We start from the raw sequence: 19,111 nt of genomic DNA, 5'->3' as shown, positions 1-19,111 counted from the left end.
TAAGTATTAGCTGGAGTTTAACTTCAATTTGTAAGTGTATTTGAATCTGTTAGCACATCTAATAACCCCCCCCCCCCCGACTGACAATGCTGGTGTCTCTGTTGTTCCTCCATCCAGAGTGGGGGCACTCTAATACAGGAGGTGTATTGCTGGCCAGATCAGCAGGTGACAACAGGGAAAAAGCCTAAAAAAAAATAAAACAAATGCAGCCACATCTAATGATTGGTAAGCTGCAATAAAGTACATTTTTGGTTTAGGGTTTAACACATTTTTTCCTATTGCTCACAGGAACTGGAAGTTAATTTCTTTTTTAATGGTCATATTTGAATTATTATTTATAAATACCAAGGCCCACAGGGCATCACAAATAAAAGAACAGAATAAGCAAGCTCTTGTTTAAAAATAAAAAGCAATGCAAATATACAAAACAATAAAATGCTATTTATTAAATAATGTATTTTTAACCACAGAAGTTGTTTTTATGTTGGATTACAAGGAATTATCTGTGTGAAGATTGAATTTCTTTGTATGATTTTGCCAGCAAATATATCTCCGCAGAGTCCGTTCTGCTAGCTTTAGGCTTTACAGTCTTGACATGCTGAAATCTTTGTCGCAGTCTGTCTCGTATTGGATTGGTTTCACTGCCATCCCAGACTTTGCACAGAAAATTCCCCCCAGGTTGCAGAACAATGGCTGCCAAGTCTAGAAGAGACAGACACATGCTGGCTAGTCTATGGTGATCCAGTTCTCTGAACCCGCTGGCATTGGGAGCCATGTCGCTCAGTATGGCATCTGCTTTGCCAGACGGGAGAAGGCTGACTATTTTCTGGTGTGTGGCGGGGTCTGTAAGGTCACATTTAGAGAGGAACACGGCTCCATCCAGGGGAGATATGTGAAGAAGATCCACACCTAACACATAGCCAACACTTGCTGTTGGATCTACAAAAGAAAAAATACTTTACAATAAGAATCAGTGCAAATATAAACGTAGGTATAAAATTAGCTTGAAAAAAACGCATGTCCATCAACTTCAAACCAAAACACATTGGCAGTTTTTATTCATTGATTTCCATCTATTGTGAGGATTTGTTGCATGTGCGATGGATGAGCTCTCTTAACGTGACATACTCGTAGAATTTATGCTGGCTTGTATGCTTTTATGCTGGCTGTGTACATACTGTATCTTTTGTAGATACTTTGTGGACGAGTGCAAGCAGCATTACCGAATGCTGTGATTTTTTTATTTTATTGCTTTGTGGAGGATCTAAGCTTTAGGTGAGCTGTGGCATATATAGTTTTGTACCTCCTTTTGCACTGAAGGCCATTTTATGCATATTTCACATTTTCACACTGAACAAAATTCATCAATAAAACCACAAGAACTTGCATCCTCTGAACCCTAAACTAAACTGATCCAGAGGAAGATAAAAAAATACTCTAATAAAATCTAGTCTATTTTATGCTATGGCCCCATTCACAAATGAGCGATTTGGAATTGCGGGAGTAGAATCATGAATTTCCAAAACCTATTAAATCATGACAAAATATGTGACATGCGTTTGGGTGCCATTCCTTCTTAATGGAACCCCAAATGTGGTGTGATTTTGCTGTGATTGTCACACAACAAAATTCTAGTGAAAACACGCGCCTGGCTCAGTGTCAAAATTTGGTACATGACCTTCATTGGCGTAACAAATGTGTATATTCAATTGAATGGGCTGCCCAATGTGTGACATGCAAAAAAACCCCAAAAAACTAAATTGTAAACAAGTACGCACTACGCAAAATGTGAACGGGGCCTAAATGGAAAAAATTCCTTTCTGATCCCGAGAGGCAACTGGATAATTCCCTAGATCAGCCTTCTACTATGCTATTTCTTACAAATATTATGAATAATTCATATTTTTTGCATTTACAAACACACACATCGCTTGCACTCATCCCCAAAGTATATAAAAAAACATTTAAAATACAATCTGCAAACAGCATAAAAAGTATTGCTTAAATCCACGTTTACATTACCCCACTGCATGTGCAACAAATACTCAAAATAGATTGAAATCAATGAAAAAAGACTACCGATATTGGTATATAATTTGCTGCAAAAAAGATATACATGTGAACTTCCTTCAACATTATTACATTGAAGGAGATTCACATATATATCTTTGTGCAACAGAATATATAACATTATTGGTAGTTTTTATTGATTGATTTCCATCTATTGTGAGGATTTGTTGCATATGCGATGGATGAGCTCTCTAAAGCCCCATACACACTATCAGATTTTCTGCTGATTTTTTTCCTTCAGATTTACCAAAACCATATAATATGAGGTCAAACCTTAGGAGTTTCAATTTGTATGCAATCAGGCAGGCCCTTGGACTACATGGTTTTGGTAAATCTGAAGACAAAAATCAGCAGAAAATCTGATAGTGTGTATGGGGCTTTAATGTGACATACACGTAGAATTTATGCTGGCTTGTATGCTTTTATGCTGGCTGTGTACATATCTTTATATATACAGTGGGGATGGAAAGTATTCAGACCCCTTAAATTTTTCACTCTTTGTTATATTGCAGCCATTTGCTAAAATCATTTAAGTTCATTTTTTTCCTCATTAATGTACACACAGCACCCCATATTGACAGAAAAACACAGAATTGTTGACATTTTTGCAGATTTATTAAAAAAGAAAAACTGAAATATCACATGGTCCTAAGTATTCAGACCCTTTGCTCAGTATTTAGTAGAAGCCCCTTTTGATCTAATACAGCCATGAGTCTTTTTGGGAAAGATGCAACAAGTTTTTCACACCTGGATTTGGGGATCCTCTGCCATTCCTCCTTGCAGATCCTCTCTAGTTCTGTCAGGTTGGATGTAAACGTTTGTGGACAGCCATTTTTAGGTCTCCCCAGAGATGCTCAATTGGGTTTAAGTCAGGGCTCTGGCTGGGCCATTCAAGAACAGTCACGGAGATGTTGTGAAGCCACTCCTTCGTTATTTTAGCCGTGTGCTTAGGGTCATTGTCTTGTTGGAAGGTAAACCTTCGGCCCAGTCTCAGGTCCTGAGCACTCTGGAGAAGGTTTTCGTCCAGGATATCCCTTTACTTGGCCACATTCATCTTTCCCTCGATTGCAACCAGTTGTTCTGTCCCTGCAGCTGAAAAACAGCCCCACAGCATGATGCTGCCACCACCATGCTTCACTGTTGGGACTGTATTGGACAGGTGATGAGCAGTGCCTGGTTTTCTCCACACATACCGCTTAGAATTAAGGCCAAAAAGTTCTATCTTGGTCTCATCAGAGCAAAGAATCTTATTTCTCACCATCTTGGAGTCCTTCAGGTGCTTTTTAGCAAACTCCATGCGGGCTTTCATGTGTCTTGCACTGAGGAGAGGCTTCCGTCGGGCCACTCTGCCATAAAGCTCCGACTGGTGGAGGGCTGCAGTGATGGTTGACTTTCTACAACTTTCTCCCATCTTCCGACTGCATCTCTGCAGCCACAGTGATCTTTGGGTTCTTCTTTACCTCTCTCACCAAGGCTCTTCTCCCCGATAGCTCAGTTTGGCCGGACGGCCAGCTCGAGGAAGGGTTCTGGCCGTCCCAAACGTCTTCCATTCAAGGATTATGGAGGCCACTGTGCTCTTAGGAACCTCAAGTGCAGCAGAATTTTTTTTTATAACCTTGGCCAGATCTGTGCCTCGCCACAATTCTATCTCTGAGCTCTTCAGGCAGTTCCTTTGACCTCATAATTCTCATTTGCTCTCTGACATGCACTGTGAGCTGTAAGGTCTTATATAGACAGGTGTGTAGCTTTCCTAAGCAAGTCCAATCAGTATAATCAAACACAGCTGGACTCAAATGAAGGTGTAGAACCATCTCAAGGATGATCAGAAGAAATGGACAGCACCTGAGTTAAATATATGAATGTCACAGCAAAGGGTCTGAATACTTAGGACCATGTGATATTTCAGTTTTTCTTTTTTAATAAATCTGCAAAAATGTCAACAATTCTGTGTTTTTCTGTCAATATGGGGTGCTGTGTGTACATTAATGAGGAAAAAAATGAACTTAAATGATTCTAGCAAATGGCTGCAATATAACAAAGAGTGAAAAAATTAAGGGGGTCTGAATACTTTCCGTCCCCACTGTATATTTTTATAGATACTTTGTGGATGAGTGCAAGCACTACCTTTCCATACGTGGAGATTAAACCTCTTTCCCTCCAGGTGTAAAAAGTGCCCACTTACCTTTTTTAAACAACTGCTAAAGTTTTTTTTTTTTGTGACTCTGAGGAAAAAAAATCTACCCTTGCAGTGGGGCCTGCCGACACTGCAAGGGTTAAATGCTCATTACGTCTATTCAGTAGAATGAAAGGCAGTATTACATACCCTAACCCCTGCTCCAGCAGTCTCCTCTTCTTTCTGAGCCTCTGGTCTATGGGTGGTCCCTTGGCTTCAGTACAATGCAAGGCTATTAACCCTGTATTGTACGTAGAGGGGGCATATGTGCAAACAAGGCCACAAGCGTCCTAGATGAGGCTGCAATGACATGCTTGCACCACTGGAGGGAGCCTGCTGAAGCATGGAATAAGGCAAGTATTTCTCCTTAGACTTAGGATGAGCATTTAATCCTTGCAGAGCCCACTGCAATGGTTTTTTTTTTTTTGTCCCGGAGTTGGGCTTATATAATGCCATGCAATAAAACATAAGGTCCGTAAACCACTGAAAACTAGCTAAAATTGTACTAATCAAACTGTACTAATCATATCTGCAAACTGCTGTTAGTGTCACAGATCAGGGCTCAAAATTTCAAGTCCTAAGCTACTAGCCAGGCCTTAAGGGTTACTCGCCACCAGTTGCCCCACCCAACCCCGCCCCTAAAAACGCCCTCATAAATTATCTCATGATATGACACTTAAATGTTTTATGCAAAATTAAGTTACAAAAATAAATATTAACAATGACTTTATCAGTGGCCATCAATGCAGCCTCACCTGTGCCCAACAATGCAGCCTCCCCTGTGCCCAACAATGCAGCCTCCCTGTGCCCAACAATGCAGCCTCACCTGTGCCCATCAATGCAGCCTCACCTGTGCCCATCAATGCAGCCTCACCTGTGCCCAACAATGCAGCCTCACCTGTGCCCAACAATGCAGCCTCACCTGTGCCCATCAATGCAGCCTCACCTGTGCCCATCAATGCAGCCTCACCTGTGCCCATCAATGCAGCCTCACCTGTGCCCATCAATGCAACCTCACCTGTGTCCATCAATACAGCCTCACCTGTGCCCAACATTGCTGCTTCACCTGTGCAGGGGAAGAGAGAGGAGAGGAAGAGGATTGCCGGCCATCATCAGAGAGCGGGGAAAATCACTGTAAGAACTTTCATTTGAATTGCCGAGTGTTCCCCGCGCGCTATACGTCACACGTCCCGGCATTGGACCGGTGTTCTGTCTATCAAAGTACCCGGACCAGGAAGTGGGACTGTATGTGACGGCGAGCACGGGGAACACTCAGCAATTCAAATGAAAGCTATTACAGCGATGTTCCGTGTTCTCTGATGATCCGGCTGGCTCTCTCTTCCCCTGGGCGATGGCGAAGGGCTCCCATTCAACCCCGCCTGCCGGCGGTGCTCAACACCCCTCCAAGGCAGCCCTACACTCACCAGCAATAATTTTCCACTCACAAAATGCATGTAGGCGAGTGGAAATTTAGAGGGCTGTCATAGAATACTACATATGGTTATGGGAGAAGCTCACTGAGTGTATTACACTGGGAAAGGAAGTATAATCTGTTGTACATGACAGTCTTGGTAGGACCTACACTTTTTTTTTTTAAATCAGGTATGGGACGTACACTTTAGGAAATTGTATGTCCATGTCTAGTTGATGTAGCTAGATCTGACAATTTGCTCACCTTGTCCCAGGGAATTGACTTTCTCTATGAGCACCTGGCTCCAGGCTCCAGGAGCAGCCCCGCAGTCGATCACATGAAGACCTGGCTTCAGGAGTTTTTGCTCCGTGTCAATTTCGAGAAGCTTGTAAGCGCTGCGGCAGCGGTAGTTTTGTTCCCGAGCTGCTTTTACATAGGGATCCTTCTTCTGTCTGGCCAGCCATATCTGCTCTGCTCCTGTCTTGGCCTTTTCTTGAACCAGGCTGGTATGAATATTGCGACATTGCACTAGCCAAGAGGCTTTCTGACAGAATCTGCAAGCAGAAGAAACAATGAATTGCTGCCAAATATATTTATAACAGAAAAACTAACTTCTGGATGACACCAATGTTACTTCTAGAAGCAAGCATGCAGCCAATGAATAATACTGCTTAACCAATTCAGCCCCGGAAGGATTTACCCACTTCCTGACCAGGCCATTTTTTGAGATACCGAACTGCGCTGCTTTAACTGACAATTGCTGTCCTTTTTTTCCCACAAATAGAGCTTTCTTTTGGTGGTATTTGATTACCTCTGTTTTTATTTTTTGCGCTATAAACAAAAAAACACAATATTTATTACTTTTTGGTATAATAAATATCCCCAAAAAAAGAAAAAAAAAAGTCTTTTGGTTTGCGCAAAAGTTATAGCGTCTACAAAATAGGGGATATATTTATGCCATTTTTATTATTAATTTTTTTTACAAGTTTAGGTGCTGATCGGCGATTTTTAGCAGGACTGCGACATTGCAGTGGACAGATTGGACACTTTTGACACTTTATTGGGACCAGTGACATTTATACAGCGATCAGAGCTAAAAATAGCCACTGATTACAGCATAAATGTCACTGCCAGGGAAAGGGTTAACACTAGAGGGCGATCAAGGGGTTTAGTGTTCTCTAGGGAGGTGTTTCTATCTGTGGGGGGACGGGACTGCCTGGGAGTATAGAGAGATCGCTGTTCCTAATCACTAGGAACAGCAGATCACCCACTACTTCCCTGACAGAATGGGGATCTGTCTGTTTACATTGACAGATCCCCATTCTGGCTCTCTGAGGAGCAATCACGGGTCGCCGGCGGACATTGTGGCTGCCGGCCACGCGCATCGGCTCCGGTGTCACGCCACGGGTAAGCGAGCCCCCTATAGCTCTTAAAACGTACCATACAGCTACGCCGATTCGTGCAGGGGAGCCAACCTGCCGCCCTATAATGACAGCAGCTGGTCGGCAAGTATTTAAAGTGGTTGTAAAGGCACAAGGTTACTTACCTGCATGCATTCTATGCATGCAGGTAAAAAAAACCTTCTGTGTGCAGCAGCCCCCTATTACTTACCTGAGCCCCCTCTCGATCCAGAGATGTCCACGAGTGCCCTGCCTCTCTGGGGGCTTGCACTCCTGAATGGCTTTTTGGCAGCAGCGGGAGCCATTGGCTTCTGCTGCTGTCAATCATAGCCATTGAGCCAATCTGGAGACGGAGGAGGCAGGGCTGAGCGGCGGCTAAGTGTGTGAATGGACATACATAGCTGCAGGTCAGGACCGCGCCTCCTTTGGTGCCCCCAGAGCAAGCTGCTTGCTCTGGGGTCACGCGGCAGGAGGGAGGAGCCAGGACCTGAGAAGAGGAATATCCAGCCTGCCCTGTGCAAAACCACTGCACAGAGCATGTAAGTATGACATCTTTGTTATTTAAAAAAAAAAGGCTTTAATATCACTTTAAGGCTCGGTTTACACTGCTGCCACATGGGATCTGACTTGCGAGACCCCAAGTTGCATGATATGTCAAATTTAATATTTCCCTATGAAAGCCTTTTTTTCCCCTGCAAAGTAAAAGCATAATGTGTTAGTATGCATCACATACTAGCACATTATGTGACACTTATCTACAAACGAAGCCTGTGCCGTCCCCGCTGCCGGCCGCATCCATGTTCGACCCTCTTCCTTCCGGGGCCACGGACTCTGGCACTGTGACTGTTTGGAGCCGCATGACGTCATCCCAGCGCATGCGTGAGCCGCCAGTCACAACACTCGCTACTAAAGAAATAGTACGGGTGGCCGTTTCTTCATAGCACATGCCCCAATGACATCATTGGCACAGTACAAAGTAAATATCTCCTAAAAGGCACACGTTTAGGAGATATTTACAGTACCTATAGGTAAGCCTTATTATAGGCTTACCTATAGGTACAACTTGCAAATGGAGGTTTACAGCCTCTTTAACTGATGCTACACAAGTCGCTCTGAAGGTTCCTGCACTACTTTGGTCTGACTTGGGTGCAATTTCAGCCCTTGTACAGGCTCCTAAATAGAATCCAAGTCAGATCAAGTTGGAAGGAAGTCGCAGGCAAAGTCCTACAACTCTGCAGTTGCAGCAGTGTGAACCGAGCCAAACACGTTTGCATTATTAACCCAGAACAGTTATGCAAATCAGTAGTTCTGACTTCACCTGCTGCATGTTTGTTCTGAGTTAGCACCTCAAATTATTGATGTCATAAACAGTCAGAGAACTATTATTTTCAGGAGGTTAGCAATGCCAGTCTACGAGTTTCTGTAAGTAAAGAAGATCTGCAATCTAAACTTGAAACCTTTGAATATAGGCCCCTTTTAATTATGTGTTGATGCACCTGCATTAAAGTGTACCTAATCCCAAAACTAACATTTAATATATTAGTCCTTTAACAAGGTGGTTGCATTAGATATAGGAGTACTTGTGGGATTTGCAGGAGGTGCATATACTAATAAATTGATTCAAGGAGGTATATTAAAAAGTATACATTTTATTTAAACAAATGTAGCGCCCTGCTCCTGTTGATCAGGTGCTATATGTAAATTTAGTGGGTCATCTGTTCTGTATATAGTTCAGATTTAATCTATGGCTAAATTAGCCTCTGTTCCAGCATTGGCTGTATTGCGTGCAGTTCCACACTGTCGCCTGTAGGTGTCGTTGTCACCACAGGCCAGGGTTGAAAAGCAACAGGCTGAAGTGTATTGAGTGCTCTTCTTTCTCAGAGGTAACTCGGCAGAGGGGGTCCACTGCTATGAATTCTGGGAGAGAGTACTTAAGGGGCAGACACCATTTTTGGTTTTCTTTTACCTGCTGGCCCTCCTGGCCTAAAGGTATGTGACGGCTTCCTTTCAGTCTCGGGGCCATGCTGGCCAGAGGCTGCGCTACAATAAGTGGGCCCAGAGGTCGTCTGGGGCCCGCTGGTTTAGAGGTGGTCCTGTGCTGTCTGTCCTGTGGGAAGAAGCCAAGCAATTGAGATGATCCAGGGGAGGACTCATCTTGGAGAGGACCGTGCAGAAGGCTGGTCTCAAGAGGGGCCTGGTGACTCAATTGGAGGATGCATCCTAACCTAACTTACCTCACAGTACTGCCAGGTCGGCTTAAAGGTTCTGGTACTGTGTTGCTGTTCATCTAAGACCATTACGTCCTGTGGCAGAGGATCATATAGCTATTTTGTTTCTCTAAAGTCTGTGGCAGAGACTTTTTGTTCGTGCTCCATTCCGGCTGCTAGGTCAGTGAGAGAGACCAATCCGGGTGGGCAAAGATCTTTGGACTGAAAGTATAATCGTCTCTAAGATCTTCAATCCCTCAATGATCTGAAAAAGGTATTTGAATTTTCCTGCAACTCCCGTTCTACCTCTTCACTGCTACTTCTTTCAAGTTATTCATTAAAGCATTGGAAAATTACTAAAGTGACTGGTGCATACTTAGTTGGATACAAAGCTCAACATGGACTCTAGGTTCTTGATGTGGTGAAACTACAGGTAAGGGGTGACGGCAACAACCCAAATTATTTCAGCAGCTCCTTCGGGGGTTAGTGTTACACAAAGATTAAGAAAAATTGTCTAAAAACAATTCCACAGCAAATACAAAGGGTACAATCCTTATGGGTACAGCACATTTGATGGAGTTCCCAACATATTTCGCCCTCAATCTGGGCTTCTTCAGGGGATGCTGTCCACTTGGAGCACAAGACTTCCCAGGATTTTAAACAATTGTGTACACTGTAATCAGTGATGATTTAAAGAGTCTACAACCACCACAATGCGCCAAGGACTGCAGGTGACCATAGGAGGCATTTAGGGACCGGAAAAAATGTTCTTGTGGAAACGCAGAACACTCAGGGACATAGTTTCCAAGGCAGGACACTCACATATGGAGCTGATGTCCTGCAATAATGAACGTGTCCCTGTGGTTCCAGCAGGTGGTTGCATTTCTTTACTCTCTGTCCTTGGGTGGCTACACTCACTCCTTTATTGTATCAACGGAAGGAGACAACATTGTCAGTTGGTTCTCCTGATTTGAACTATAAATAGGTCTTCCTCTGTCTTCATCCTATAGGGAGAGGGGAATTAGTGGTTTATGGTGACGTCACCACACTTGTGCTAGAAATAGGAGTCCTTCTGCGGCAATGACAGATAAACCTTGCAGTTTTTTTAATTTACAGATTTCTTGCTAAATTCAAAATTACACAGGGAACTCTAATGCCGCGTACACACGATCGGAAATGCCACCAGCAAAATTCTGATGAGAGCGTTTCGTCGGAAAATCCGTGTGTATGCTCCATCGGTTTTTTGCTGGCGGAATTCCAGCCAGCAAAAGATTGAGAGCATGTTCTCTATTTTTCGGTCGGGAAAAGTTCCTATCCGAAAATGCGATTGTCTGTATGCAATTCGGACGCGCAAAAAATTACGCATGCTCAGAAACAATTTGACGCATGCTCGGAAGCACTGAACTTCATTTTCTTGGCTCGTCGTAGTGTTGTACGTCACCGCGTACTTGACGGTTGAAAGTTCAGAGAACTTTTGTGTGACCGTGTGTATGCAAGGCAAACTTGAGCGGAATTCCGTCGGAAAAACCATCCAAGTTTTTTCTGACGGAATTTCCGATTGTGTGTATGCGGCATAACAAAACTCCAGTACATTCAGAAAGGGGATAAAGGGTGGTTTGGGGGTTGGGGGGCTGCAGACTGTGACCATTTTTCATGTTACATCCTAAATATGGATGTAACACTAAACAGGATCAGAAATGTGGCCTTTAGAAAAAAAATCCAAATAACTTCAGTCATTTTAACCTTTCCTTCTGAAAGCTCCGGAACTCTGTCATGTCCATCCAGTGAATTCAGTATGACTAAAGTGACTTAGAACTTACACAGAGAGACAAGGAAGCAAAGGAAAGATGCTGCATTGGGAAGTGGGCATTAAAGGGAACCTGTTGCAAACACATTTTCATAAAGGGAGGTTACACAGCATACAATTATGTAACTAAGAGCTCATTAATAGGTGCGGCAGCCCTTGCAGTCAATCTGAAAAGAAAATTGTGGTTGATCACTCTTCAGGGGCTTTTGACAGGCAATGAGGAGGCTATATCTTGCTTCCTCACTGCCTATTAAGGCTGCGTTCACACTATGCTGCTATGAAAACACGGGCAGAATTTTCAGAAAGACGGCAAAATGTGCAATGCGGTGGCATTATTACTTGATAGCAGTCAAAATGTGGTGTGATTTTTTGATGCATCTGTTTCTCAACAAAACACACCAAAATCATGGCAAAATGCACATCGTCACATACGTCTGCCAAAATTTGGCACATTACATTTTTTATCGTGTTTGTTTTGCATAGGGCAGCCCAGTCAAGTGTCTTATGCTGCGTGGCGTGTAGAAAATGGGCAAAAAAAAAATGCAAGCAGGAATGCATGTTCCTGCCACACAAAGTGTGAAACCCTTTAAGTACTATGCCACCAAGCTGCAAACCGTGCCCATTTGATATGGTTACAGCGCAGCTCCATACACTTAAATGGGTGGCTCTCGGCAACGTTCCAATGTGACATGCTGTTTAATTCTTGCCATGGCCTGTGTACAGCCCTGAGCTTCTGCATGCGCTTCTTTAGGTGAGTAGTCGGGATCTTTGTAGATCTTGAATATAAATAAATAAGAATAATCCCATCGTAATCTTTTCTCATAAAAATATCATTGCATTTTTATAGCTGCTTTAAATTGCTGCTAACCTCAGTAAAAAGAGTTCTTTAACCTATGATTAATACAGCCACCCTTCCTTGAATAAGGCTGCTATAGCATTATACATCCCTATGAATATTAACGTTTTTATCTTGTTTCATCTTATGCAGTAAATGTGAATAACTGACAATTATAAGTGTCTATTCTTTTACAGCCAACGGCAGCAGTGTACAGGGCAAAGCTACATGGGCAATCTATAAAAATGAGGTTGTGCCCATAAAATCACAGAAAATTGGTCAAAAAGCTAATGGAGGTCAGAGGGGACAGTCACCCCACCGCGTCATACTCCATGTATACTCATTACAGTGGTGGTGGCTGTAGGGACCCCCCTTCCCCTTTTTTGGGGTATCATCTGCAGTAAAAGTTATCCTTCTCTTCCCAATTGTGGTTCCATGCTCTGGAAACAGGGGACTGATGAATTACTCTGCTTATATGATACTATTGATGAGTAAGTTTACTAATGACGTCCATATGGTAAGATGCACACCCATCCTTAACCACTTCAGCCCCGGAAGATTTGGCTACTGAATGACCAGGCCATTTTTTGCGATTCGGCACTGCGTTGTTTTAACTGACCATTGCGCGGTCGTGCGACGTTGTACCCAAACAAAATTGACGTCCTTTTTTTCCCACAAATAGAGCTTTCTTTTGGTGGTATTTGATCGCCTCTGCGTTTTTTTTTTTTTGCGCTATAAACAAAAAAAGAGCGACAATTTTGAAAAAAACGCATTTTTTTTCCTTTTTTGCTATAATAAATATCCCCCAAAAATATATATAAATTTTTTTTTTTCCCTCAGTTTAGGCCGATATATATTCATCTACATATTTTTGGTAAAAATCGCAATAAGCGTATATTGATTGGTTTGCGCAAAAGTTATAGCGTCTACAAAATAGGGGATAGTTTTATGGCATTTTTATTATTAATTTTTTTTTTTTACTAGTAATGGTGGCGATCTGCGATTTTTAATCGGGACTGCGACATTATGGCGGACACATCAGACACTTTTGACACCATTGGCATTGATACAGTGATCAGTGCTATAAAAATGCACTGATTACTGTAAAAAATGTCACTGGCAGGGAAGGGGTTAACACTAGGGGTAGATCAAGGGGTTAAATGTGTTCCCCGTTTGTGTTTCTAACTGAAGGGGGAGGGGACTGACTAGAGGAAATGACGGATCGTGGTTCTTAGCTAATAGGAAGTCACAATCTATCAAGCCTCTCAGAACAGAACAGGGATGAGTGTGTGTTTACACACACTCATCCCTGTTCTGCCTCTCGTGCCCGCGATCGCTCATCGCGACCATCGGCCATGAGCATCGGCACCCCCGCTGTGCAGAGGGCGCGCGCGCCTGCTATCCCCATCCCACGAGCCGACGTATAGCTACACAGTAAAATGATGGTGGCTGGTCGGCAAGCGGTTAAAGGATTAACAGACCTTTAAAAAAAATAAAAATAAATAAAAGCCCATTTTTTTGCAGTTCAAAAAAAATGTGCATTCACTGTTTTTCTTTTTTTTTTTTGGATCCTGGAAAGCATCGCACCAACAATCAGCAGATCACAGGTGCAATGCAGGGCTCCTGCAGAGAGTCAGACTCCGTACAGGAAGACTCCATAAACTACCACAGCGCTCAACAGTGGCGTAATAGTTCACTGACAACTTTGAGTCATCAGTCGCAAAGGATGTCGGTACTTGTAGTTCATTCATTCACAGAACTCTGTTCAAAAAGTGACAGCTTGTACGGGGAACTTTTCCCCATACTGCTGTCACAGGGAGAAAGGGGATTGGCGAGCGGCTGCAGCAGTGGGAACATGTTACATGTCCCCAAAGGTGAATCTATCCTTTACGAAAGAGGACTTTACTCAGAGGAACACATTGGATGGATAAACATCTACATATTGTCATGAATCATCAGTAATACCTTCATGCCCTGTCTGCTTACCTTTGGTCTGTGTATCAGCCTTAGGGCCTGCACTCTCACACCTGCATGGTTAAGTAATCTTCCCTCAGCGTGACGCCACCCTAGCCTCTACAGGATACACTATTTAACACCGTGCTGTCAAGCCTGCCTTGCCCGAGCAATATTGTGTGTTTGGCTTTCTGTGGGCTCTACATCTGTTTCTGTTTACCGATCTTGGCTTATTCTGTGACTATCCCTGCCTGCTTGTTACCCTGACCTTTGGCGTGTTCTTTGTCTATCCTTGTCTACTAGTTGCCCCGGCTTTGGCTTATCTCCGACTATCCCTTGTTGTCCTGGACTGCTGCTTCCTCTCTATACTCCAGTAGCCTACTGTGAGCGTGAGCTGGGAGACCCTGGGGGCCGCGACCTGGAGCCAGTTGCAGCAAAGTCCATCCTCGCCACTAGAGGCTCTGGTGAATACCTGCTGGCTCTTAGACTATCCACCCTGGGGAATCTTATGCTCTAGCTCCCAGTGGGATCTGTGTTGGTGCTCCAGTGGACTTGCTTTCCTGAACCACCCAGAGTTTCATCCGCAGCAGTCAGCCATAGGGTCCACTACCTTAGCAGTGCACTACTGACCTCAACGGTGTGTATCTGTCACCTGGCCTCAGGTGACCTGACACACATGCAGTATTTTAAAATGTATAACATTCTGTACTGGACTATATACTCATGTGAACCTGTATAATCTCCTGGAATTTAAATTTTAGAGTGTTTCTTATAACTAAAGTGACATTAAACACTATACTTATTCTCCAAAAATAATCCATTACATGAAATGGTTCCTTATTTGTGTTTTTCTGCCTCCCTGTAATGTCTTCTTTTCCTCTATACTTCTGTTTGTTTGAAACAAACAGTGCATGTTAGTTGCAGTCACGTGCACTGATCTATGTACATTACAAGTTGCAAGAGAGGGTGGCTACATTCCTACATACAGTAGGACCATTGAAAACGAATGTAGCCACCATCTAACAGAAAATCAGATCACAATAGTAAAAAAATAAATAAATTGGTGATTTGGATGAGGTTGAAAACAACAGAAGGGATTTTTTGAGTTAAGAATACATACTTCAATATATTTTTTAAACCACGGTTTAGTGTCACTTTAAAAGAGTATAATAAAATATAATTTTTGATTTATTTATTGTTTTACTACAAGCTTCAATATATTAAATAAAAATATAATACAATGAAAAAATATTAATAATAAAAATTATTCAAAAGTTTTTTTTAAATATCTTCCAATTAAATCTGGAAGAGCCATAACTGATTACAACAGTATACATTTGGTGCAAACTACACTGTAGCATGTATCTGTGTTTATTGTATTTATTTTTTTGCTGTGTGTGTCCCTACTGGATTTATCCTATTTCTTGTCACCAAGAATAGAAAGTGATGGGAAGTCCAAAATTTTGTGCTGTCACAAGAAGTAATGAAGGGTAATCTTCCAACAGGAGCACTTTCTAAAACAACCCTTGAGTCTGACAACAAAGTTTTTATTGTGCTTTTCTTCCGCTTTTAGGAGGGGCAAAAATGCATCAGTGTGAACGGGCCCGTTATATCAAATAGAAAAATGTTTTAGGGCTCATTCAAAAGGATGCAGAGATCAGTGCACTGTATAAAACAAGTATGTCTCTGAGCACAGGAGTTACAGGTGTTTGCGCCGGCTGCAAATGATTGGCCCAGTACAGGGTACAAGCTTCATGGGGGGCTCCCACTAGGATCCAAACACACCTGAGCTCATTCCTACCAAAAATCTAGACACACATGATTCCTCCGTGCAGGATATGTCCCCATCCATGGACACAGGGGGCCACTAAAAAGCATGCACTTCTTACCTCCATGCAGGGTATAAATAGGTAGTCAGTGATCCTCCAACTTACTCTCCATCTATGGACACACAGGAATCCAGAGATCTACCACCCTACTCCCCATCCATGGACACACAGGGTGCCAGAGATCTCCACCATATTACCCATCTATGGACACACAGGCAGGCAGAGATCTCTACCCTATTCCCCATCTATGGACACACAGGGGGGCAGAGATCCACCACCAAACTTACCATCCATGAACACAGAGGGGACCAGAGATCTACCACAGCACTCCCCATTTATGGACGCAGGGGGGACCAGGGATCTACCACCCCATCCATGGATACACAAGGGCCAGAGATCTACCACCCTACTTCCTACCATAGACACACAGGGGGACAGGAACTCCCCACCCACAGATAGGAGATATTCCCCATCCATGAGTACACAGTGGGGCAGAGATCTATAACCATTCTTCCCATTCATAGACATAGCGGGGACCAAAGATCTACTTACCACAGTACTCCCCACCCATGGACACAGAGGGGGGCAGAGATCTACCACCATTCTCCTATTCATGGACATAGCGGTGGCCAGAGATGTACCACCCTGCTCCCCATTCATGAATATATGGGGCCAGAGATCTACCACCCTACTTCCCATCCATAGATACATGGGGCCAGACATCTACAACCCTACTCTCCATCCAAGGACATCCAGGCGGCCAGTAATTAGGACACGCTTCATTCTTCTATGCAGGGTATGTATAAGGGGCCAGTGATCTACCAACCTACTCCCCATCCACAGACACACAGAAGATTCATGAATTTGACCCTGTTCTCCGTCCATGGATACACATGGGGTCAGAGATATCCCATCCTACTCCCCATCCATGGACACACAGAAGACCAGTGACTTCCACCCTACTCCCCATCCACGGACACACAGGGGGCCAGTGAGCTCTATCCATGGACACGCAGTAGACCAGTGATCTCCATGCTGCTCCCCATCCATGACAACACAGGGGACCAGAGACCTACCACCCTCCTTCCCATCCATGCACACATGGGTCAAGAGATCTTCCACCCTACTCCTCATTTGTAGACACGAAGGGGGCCAGTGATCAGGACACACTTCATTCCTCAATGCAGGGTATGTATAAGAGGCCAGTAACCTTCACCCTACTCCCCATCCATGGACACACAGGAGACCAGTGATCTCCACCCTATTCCCCATCCATGGACACACAGGAGACCAATGACCTCCACCCTATTCCCCATCCATGGACACACAGGAGACCAATGACCTCCACCCTACTCCCCATCCATGGACACACAGGGGCCAGTGAGCTCCACCCATGGACACACAGTAGACCAGTGATCTCCACCCTACTTCCCATCCATGCACAAAGGAGACCAGTGATCTCCCCATCCATAGACACACAGGACCCTACTCCCCATCCATAGACACACGGGAGACCAGTGATCTCCCCACTACTCCCATCCATAGACACACAAGAGTCCAGTGATCTCCACCCTACTCCCCATCCATAGACACACAGGAGACCAGTGATCTCCATCCTACTCCCCATCCATAGAAACACAGGAGACCAGTGATCTCCATCCTACTCCCCATCCATAGACACACAGAAGACCAGTGATCTCCACCCTACTCCCCATCCGTAGACACACAGAAGACCAGTGATCTCCACCCTACTCCCCATCCATAGACACACAGTCGACTAGTAATCTCCACCCTACTCCCCATCCATAGACACACAGGAGACCAGTGAGCTCCACTCTACTCCCCATCCAAAGACACACAAGGGGCCAGTGATCTTCACCCTACTCCCCATCCATAGACACACAGGAGACCAGTGATCTCCACCCTACTCCCCATCTATGGACATACAGGAGACCACTGATCTCCACCCTTCTCCCCATCCATGGATGTACAGGAGACCACGGATATCCACCCTACTCCCCATCCATGGGCATACAGGAGACTGCTGATCTCCACCCTACACCCCATACGTGGATGTACAGGAGATCGCTGATCTTCCACCCTACCCATCATCCATAGACATATATGGGGCCAAAGATTTACCACCCTGCTCTCCATCCATGGACACAGGTGACCAATAATAAGGATACATTTAATTGCTCCATGCATGGTATGTGTTAGGGGTCAGTTCTCTGCCACCCTACTCCCCATCCATAGACACACAGGGAGATGGTGATTAGGACTAGGGATGAACCCACCTGATCTATCCCACCAGGAAACCGTCCCCTGTACTGAGCCAGTCATAGGTAACTGTGGCAGTCCCTGCCTTGCAGCCACACATATACAATGGGTGTGTATATGTACAGATGCAGGGAATGCCCTGGCCTCCTATAATTGGCCCAGTATAGTAACATGTTCCTGGCAGGATAGCTCAGGTAAGCTCAGACTAGGATCATACACACTTGAGCTCCTTCCTAGGAACCTATACTTTCATCCACACCCACAATTCAGCATGGCCTGATGGGATTAGCCCTGCCCCCACTCTCAGGAATACTGATTGTCAGAAGTTATCAGGTATGCCAATGGGACACTGACAGGGAAGATCACCAATGTATCCCAGACAACACAAACTCTTCCATCAGATCCTCTTCATGCTCCATAATGTGTCACCATGCAGCCTGCACTGCCATGACCCGGATCTATCATACTTCTATACTGCATACCTCCTAACATTTTGAGATGGGAATGAGGGACACCTACTAGCAAATGTATGTAGGTGTAGGACACGCCCCCTGCCACACCCCCTTATAGGAGAATTAACCCCAAAAAAAAAAAAGTTAATCAAATCCACAAGGACTTTTTTACCACTACTATTCCTTTATATTGGCTTTAAAAATTTACTAATGCAGCAATTTAGAATTTGTAGGAAAGGTTCAGTGCTGGGAAACACTTTTTGAAAGATAAAAAGTGCATTTTATATACAACTATATAGATCAGAGCAAAATGAGGAGGAATGAGGGACATTACTCCAAATCAGGGACATTTGGGAGCTATGTTACTGAATCCTATGACTTTGTTATGCAGCTAAGGACCTCCAATGTTACCTGGGAAGGAACAGATCTGCCTGACCTTACAAGTCCTTCTGTGATAGGATGCAAAGTTCCTCCACACCCACGCTGCCAATCATAATATCCCTGTTATTAATAATCTCCCCTGCCCCATCCATCTCTATCTCTATTCCCAACTATACACTACAGTTTACATACAGTCTACACTCACCTATTCCGCACAGCAGCCATCACTAAGTCGCAAGGGGGAAGCTCAGCCTGAAACATCGACAGCCATCTTTGTTAAGGGAACTGCGTTAAAAAAAAACAGTTTAAAGTA

General features: G+C 44.0%; 1 protein-coding gene across 1 annotated transcript; it reads right to left on the bottom strand.

Moving 5' to 3' along the window:
* Window positions 1-425: 425 nt before the first annotated feature.
* Window positions 426-19,108, bottom strand: MRM2 (mitochondrial rRNA methyltransferase 2). Its single transcript, XM_073636723.1, has 3 exons — window positions 19,004-19,108; window positions 5,919-6,208; window positions 426-939 (listed from the first exon to the last, which is right to left on the bottom strand). Exons 1-3 carry the CDS (start codon window positions 19,057-19,059, stop codon window positions 500-502), a joined length of 786 nt encoding a protein of 261 aa, XP_073492824.1. The 5' UTR covers window positions 19,060-19,108; the 3' UTR covers window positions 426-499.
* Between the last annotated feature and the right edge of the window lie 3 nt (window positions 19,109-19,111).

This window comes from Aquarana catesbeiana, linkage group LG06, assembly GCF_042186555.1.
Source record: "Aquarana catesbeiana isolate 2022-GZ linkage group LG06, ASM4218655v1, whole genome shotgun sequence".
NCBI classification, from domain to species: domain Eukaryota; kingdom Metazoa; phylum Chordata; class Amphibia; order Anura; family Ranidae; genus Aquarana; species Aquarana catesbeiana.
The sequence above is the reverse complement of the archived record's forward strand: the minus strand, read 5'-3'. Positions and strand labels throughout refer to the sequence as shown.